The sequence below is a fragment of the Oreochromis aureus genome, linkage group 22 (assembly GCF_013358895.1).
Source record: "Oreochromis aureus strain Israel breed Guangdong linkage group 22, ZZ_aureus, whole genome shotgun sequence".
Classification (NCBI taxonomy): Eukaryota; Metazoa; Chordata; class Actinopteri; order Cichliformes; family Cichlidae; genus Oreochromis; species Oreochromis aureus.
The window spans coordinates 34,581,433-34,588,901 of record NC_052962.1 but is presented as its reverse complement, the minus strand read 5'-3'; the positions used below and the strand labels follow the sequence as shown (position 1 = coordinate 34,588,901).

Genomic DNA, 7,469 nt, shown 5'->3' with positions numbered 1-7,469 from the left:
TTGAGGGATTGATGTGGAATGATGTCCAGTATCTCATATGAATATTAAAATACTGACTCCCCTGCAGCCATATGCAAAGCAGAGCTGGGTCTGATAACCAAACAAGTCTGTTAGAGGAAGAGTCAAAGTCATTCTTTATTTCTCCATTAGTGTGTGTTAAAATCAACATACAGTTAGTTTACCTACCAAATAACTACACATACCACCCTATTAGGGACACCCATGGAAAATGTTTGCTGCCAGACCAAATTCATCCCTTCATCTAACCTTCTTTATACCTGAAAATGGCATTAACCTCTAAAAAAGGGGGAACATAGATGCATACACATTTCAATGTATGCATGGGCGACATATTAAAGGAAAAAAATGAATTAAAGTTTGTTGTTAAGATATTAGGCCACCGCCTACTGCTAGAATAGCGTCTGCACTCTTTGGCATTTATTTTTCAGTTTTATGGATGAGGGTTGAAAGCTATTCCTTCACAATATAAATATATAAGCGGTTAAACATGTCAACCCAACATTTTGCACTGCTTATTTAGATCTTGTGGCTGCAGAGGCCATATGCTTTACATAACTGTCATCCTGGTAAAAACATTCATTGAAAGCTTGTTTATAATGGACGGAGGAATCTCTAAAGAGAGCACTCCCATCAGGGTAAAAAAAGTTTAGAATTAAAGTGATCAGTCAAAACAGCTGTGTGTGATCTGCAGTGGCACTTTCTTCTAAAAGAGCCATTTTCTTAGCAGCTTACCCAGTTCTCTGGGGCTGGAGCCTTTGCCTTCTGTCATAAGGTGAGAGGCTTTCTGTGTAACGCAGAGAGACAGGCAATCCTTCATGCTCACATTTACACCTATTATGAATCATTAACAGTAATGACCAACCAAGATTCCTTTTAGAATGATTTTCCTGTTCATTTTTCTTAAATTCTGATTAGTTTCTCTACATATTTCCCCCTTGTTGGCTGGTAACACTTCCTTGCATTTACTTTAAGCCCCACCAGGGGGCCCACTATATATTTTGAGAACCACTACTGGGTTGAAACCTGTACAAACAAACAATTAAAGCTGCCTCCCACAGAGCAACAGGGGTTCAGATTTTCCCTTAAATTTGTCACCTGCCTGCATTTATGTCTGTCTGCATAATTACCTAATATCAACACGCACAAGCAGCAATCACGACCAGCGTGTGATTGCATGTGCAGTGTGTGTGTCAGAACACATAGGTGATTGTCTTCTTTAGTCATACACACAAAAAAGTGTGTGAGATGAAGTGATCTATGCACCGATACAAGACTGCTCCCACTAATGAGCGATTTAACTCTCATAAAATACTGTATGCATACAGTAGAAGTAATAATAATATAATAATACTACCCACTAATAATAATAATAGTTTTATTCAAAATACTGACATATTTACAAATATTTGACAGCGTTTATAGAGCATTTCTCTTCTTTTTCAAGTTTTACATTTCAGTATATACTGTAGTTTTTGGCTTACACATGTGGGGAGGGGTGGTGGATTGAATACAATGTTATACTCAGCATATTTACAGCAAAAGACAAAAAAACAAATTTAAAGAAAAAATAAAGAAACCAAAAAAACTATTAAAATGTGCACTGAAGGTGAGGACAAGCAAGTATTTATGTTAATAATGCATTTTAAAGTTTAGCTTACAAACTACACATTTTTGTAGTGGAAGAAGGAGGTATAAATGTGAAGTAAAGGAGCACAGAAAAAAGAAGCACATCATATATATATATATGTCACATCATATATAGATGTGTGCAGAAACATATGAACATATGGAGAAAATTTGGAGAATCTTTTTTTTTTGGTTTGGAGTTAGATAATTTGAAAATATCTACTTTAATCTAAAAACCCTATAAAGCTCTTTGAGGTGCCTGATTCTACTGAATTAAATTCATTGGAGGATAAGCGAGGTTAATTCAGAAGGGCTCTAATTAGCAAATATATAACAGTTTATGTCAAAAGATGAGCTTTACAAATAAACACAGGGTTAAGTAAAAGTTGTTTACAACCTGAGAACAATCATAATAAATACTTTCATATATGATTTATGTGTACAAAAAAACCAAACTCTTGTTATAAAACAATGAAAGTGCAGCTACAAATGATTAACACGAGATCAACAATGTCTTTTTACACGTTTAGCTTCTGTGTGTCTGACTCTGCCATGCGGTTTGAGCTTGTCAGAAATAGGCAGGATCAGATCAGTTGTTCACAGGTAAATCCCACTGTAAGCCAATGGTTGCCCAAGGAGACATCAGCATTAGCGCGCTGACACGTTGAGGGCCGGTTAACCTGAATTGATGCAGTCAGGTGGCTCGTGGCTGTAATGTGTCGTGTCTGACATTGAGCTGTTTTGCTCTTATGTAACAAACCTTTCACAATGATTCATTTACAGACAGAAGAAAAACCAAAGGTTAAAACATTTTCAGTCCTGCATTGACAAAATGCACGATTTACTGTTATGAACATGTACTCACATTGTAAAGCCACAAAAAAAGCATGTTATAGTTTAATTCTACAAACCCCCCCACATATTTTTAGAGTTTTCAATATGAAATACTAATACAAAAAGAATAGTCTGCCAAAATATCAATGTGCAAAACAACCATCAGTATGCAGTGCTTTGCCCTGCTGTGTACTGCAACCTTACTATCAGTTCTTTAGCAGCATGCACAAGTCCTCACTCAGGTTTCTATGTGGCTTCGTTTGTAAGCTCTGCTGTGCCTTTTAGCATCTCTTTCACCTTCTGTAAGGTCTATGTTGCTCATAAACTGCACAGAACAAGCTAGCGCAGGCCAGTTAATGGCAAACCGGCAACCTTTGGACCTGTTCCGATTGAAAGAAATCCTATTATGCGTGTTGGATCTCTTAGAGGTGCTGCAGTCATGAGCGTGTAGCCAGTAAATCCAAAGCCCTGCACTCTTTGGAGCCTTCAAAGGTGTCCTGCTGAGAGCGTTCGAGCGAGGAAGTGAGGGTGTAGGTGGAGAAGGCAGAAGGATCCGGCAGGAATGGAAAAATACAAAAAAACCCAACAAAAGTCCTCACACTGCTCGTGGCCCACAGCTGAGCTTGTGCTATTAAAGTTCTGCAGCCAATATGATGGAAGAAGAAATGAAAGAAATGATTGCTTTATGGTTGACCCATGATCAAATGATGTATTTCCACTTGTCAGTCATTTTTGACACAACCATGTTATCAATTACTAGAAAAGGATAATCCTACAGCCCTGGGTTCAGCGTCCATCTTTAGTGGCAGGGATCAAAAGAAAGCTCAGTGAGGCCTCCGTGGAGCTCAACCGACTCCTCCGACCATGACATGACATCACCAACAAGGTGGCCGCCACAGGTTGCTTGGCTGTAAATCTCACTGGATGTCAACACCCTGGACCAGAACTGGAGATCCGACAGCTCTCCCACAAAAGACTGAGTGACGTCAAAGCGGCCTCCCATTGTGTCCTGCGGAGGGAGAAGCAAATGTGTCAAAATGTAGACTTGATATTTAAAAAGTTGCTAGCTTCTAGGGATTAGAAAGCTGCTCTTTAAGATATGAAACTGGTAAAAATTAAATTTTTAGTTTGTCACAAATTTGATTTGTTCCATCAGTAAAGCTAGGGCCCTGAAAATGAAGTCAATACTAGAGTGTCTTATCCCTGCATTCTTTCTAATGACCAACATCATTTAGACAATAGACAATAAAGATTCAGGGCATATGTTCACATCTACTGAAAGGCACTATACAAAGTCAGCTGTTTCTAAACAAAATGGCCAAACTGACAAAGTTTGGCCTTACAAGCTCAGCTCTCCATACTACAGACAGACTATCAGTCACAGTAAAGAGAACCTCTTACCAAGGTGTAACATATAGGTTTAACACCTAGATGTAATAAAAATAACCTGGTCCTTAGCCAGTCTTAAATGAGATAGATATAACCTCAGATGAACTACCAAACATGACATATTAGATCATATCATTATTTAACAAAAATTAAATCACAATGCAGCAGCAGTATTGATACGAATTAAAAAGGAAAGTTAGAGCCAGGTGCTGGTAATCTAAAGAAGCAGAAGTTTTAGCATTTTTCAGGTCAGGAAGTGTAAGCTGCCAATCTTCACAGGAATGGAGGTCCCAGCAAGTCTTCCCACAGTCTGAGATCATGAAGTGCTCAGAGAAAATGCACAAAAAACAAAAACCCCGTACTGAAGACTGTAGAGGACTCAGTTAGCATGTTAAATGTTAAAGTTCATGACAGTACGATTAGGAAAAGACTGAACAAGAAGCACTTTTTCTAAGGGGCTTAAAGAAGAAAGCCTTTTCTCTCTAAAAAGAACATGGCAGCACAGCTTAGGCTTGCAAGTAAGTTACAAAACAAACCACAACTGCAACAATGTCCTTTGGACAGATGCAGAAACCAAACACTGCTTATCAACATAAATGCCTAATACACTGTCAAGCACAGTGGTGGAGGGGTGAGGATTTGGACTTGTTTTGCAGCCACAGGACTCGGGCACTTTGCAGGCACTGAATTAATCATGAACTTCTTTGTGTAAGTGTCTAATATGAGGCCATCTTTTCAACAGCTAAAGCTAGGCTGACACCTGCTCATGGCAATGATTCACAGGATGAAAGCAAATCTACAACAGTATGGCTGAAAAAGAAAAGAATGAAAGTATTGCAAAAGCCCAGTTAAAATCCAGACCTCAGTTTGATTGAAGTGCTGTGGTGGTTGAGGCAGCTGTGCATAAACGAACTGACATACCTATATCTGCTGATATAGTCTGTATGTGACTATATTATCCCACAGTCAGAAGGCATGTTGTGTGTCATACCTGCTCCTGACCAAGGATGAAAATCCCTCCTGGTTTGATTGGGTGCCAGGCTGACAGGTTCTGCCCTGAGCCTTTCTTCGCTCCGTCCTGGTAGGCCTCCCAGACACCATCACGTGTGGACCACGTCACGCATACGTGATGCCACTTTTCATCTGTCATAGTTATGGGCAAAGTTGCTGCCTAAACAACCAGGTGGAGAGACAAAAAAGAGATATTATTTATTTATTTACTTAATTTTTAATTTTTATTTGGAAAAAGATCAAGATGGGATGCTTTAGAACTGATCAAGCTTTAAATAATGTGAGATATTATCATTTTGAAAGAGTAAAAAGAAAAAAAAAGACTCCTTCACTGTCATCTCTGATAGCCTGCCATTAATTTTGCATGAGTATTCACACAGTAGCAAGCCTTATGTGCAACTGTTATCGATTGTCGGGAAAGTGGATTAATACAACATGTGAATCTTCTCTCATTTCATCCTCATAAAAGAGTTTAGAAAAGTAATTAAACTCTTAGATTAATCTACATTCTGAGATCATTTAACTGTGTCAATGATCAGTTTGATAACTGCCAAGTGTGTGACTCACAGACAACAAACACGTCAGTTTATCCCTCCTGGTATTGTCTGTGCTACAGACAATTAGGCCAATCAATTACAATAATCAGATTATTGTGTTGTTCGTTTGTTTGTTGAGCTCACTGCACGAAGTACTGGGGCACAGAAGGGAAATAGACAAACATCTGTCTTCCGTTTAGGGGAAAAGGAGAATTAAAGATTAGGAAGCTAATTGACTAATTGAATTATTTGTTTGTCAGCAGTCTGACTGGGTTACTGTCTGATTACTGTCATTTGAACGGAGACATCTGCAATCGTTTTCTAGGAGAAACAACCGAAAGACAATCGCACAGGCTCGTTATATGTGTATAATCTGCATTAGAAATATACAGAAAAGTACCGAAATGAGAATAATTTGTTAGAAGTGAAAACAACCAAATTAAATATAAAAATGTTTAAAATGTTAAAATCAATGTATCTTATGCCAATTAAGTTTGAGGATATTATACATTGTAAGAAGACTGTTTTACTAAAACAAATCAACATTATTTTGTTTGCTAAATGAGCTCTATAGTTTTTGTATATGAATTTGAGTATGTGATTGTGACATGAGATGACAATATTGATCATTTAAATCATACAAGAGTCTTTACTAGAGAAGTTTTTTGCTAGTTGAGAAAAATACTCACACCAGAATAAATTGGGCAGATTATCGTCTTGTTCTGACTCTTATTTCTTGGTGGTACGGTACTACTAACTGTCAGTAACACTGGTCAGTGTTGGTGAAAGTATATTGTTTTCTCTACTCTGGTACAGCCAAACTAGTGTGGAGTAATGCTGAACTTATACCTTGTTATTCTTTGAAGTAGTGAAATGTGAGCTAGTTCTAAATCATCATCACACATTAGCAGATAAAGTCCTTCTTTTGCTCACCACAAGCAGTTTATACATCTCGAGCCTGCTAGACTTTGATTAGTCAGGATAATCTGGATTGTATGTGGTCTACAAACAGGAAACCAGATAGCTTCTGGGACCAAACATCTTCTGACTTGCCAAGAGATTCTTCACATTGATGTGCAAGTATTTTCTTACAGTGATAAATTATTCAGTGACTGGTAAAAAGATCCCATAAACCTTTGCACTATTGGCTGAGCTTCAGAACTAGCTTTTGTGTCCAGATTCATCAACATTTAGATCATAAATCACTGTGACATGACATGGCGACGGGCTTTACCTTGTCGTTAATTAGCAGCTCCATGGGATTGCTGCCCCATTCAATTAGTACCAGCTCATTAGCTTGCCCGGGCACCGCGTAGGAGAAGGGAGTTCCAAGACCAGGACCTGCACCTGCCTTCAGCCACAGGCAGATGGTCAAGGCAAAGATCTCCGTCACCACTGACCGCCTCATCCTGGCATACATGTAGTTAGTCCTCATGGGGAAGTCTAACAGGAAGGCGGTGGGACTCTTTAGCTTCTTTTGGTTCCCTGGTGAGATGGAGGATAAATTTAGATTCATTCATTTGTGATGAACAATTACTGCAGTCAAAGACTTTTGTTAGACTATTTTCTATATGCATTAGAAGCAAACAAGTTATTTTTTCTTTTTCTTGAATTGCTCCTTTTTCTGACCCAATTATTATGGAGATATTCGCTATTTACATGATATCTATATAATGTTTAAAGGAAAAACAATGCCCTGTGTTTGTTTTTATCATTCATCATATAAACAAGGCAATTATGGGTCATAATAATCTACTAGCTTCAACCCACAGCAACCTAACTAATGTAGTTTTTTTTTTATAGGGCAACCTCCAATAAAAGCCAGATAATAGTAGGTACAAAGATATTCTGTGAAAAGTAAATAATAAATGAGAATTCAAATTCATCCCTAAAATAAATCATGAGTGTGTGTAGCTATGTCTGTGTGTGCATGTATGTTTACCATGGTCAGTGCCGCTGTGATGCAGTTGGCTTAGTACTGTTTCCAGCTTGCTGTGTCCAGCGCCCCTCACACTCGTTTCTTTACTGGTGTAAGGAAGCCGTCGCGGGTGA

At 38.4% G+C, this 7,469-nt stretch overlaps 1 protein-coding gene across 1 annotated transcript; it reads right to left on the bottom strand.

Moving 5' to 3' along the window:
- Positions 1 to 3,280: 3,280 nt before the first annotated feature.
- Positions 3,281 to 6,933, bottom strand: LOC116312223 (neuronal pentraxin-1-like). Its single transcript, XM_031729594.1, has 3 exons — positions 6,652 to 6,933; positions 4,862 to 5,041; positions 3,281 to 3,490 (listed from the first exon to the last, which is right to left on the bottom strand). The coding sequence occupies exons 1-3, from the start codon at positions 6,931 to 6,933 to the stop codon at positions 3,281 to 3,283; spliced, it is 672 nt and encodes a 223-aa protein (XP_031585454.1).
- Positions 6,934 to 7,469: the final 536 nt, after the last annotated feature.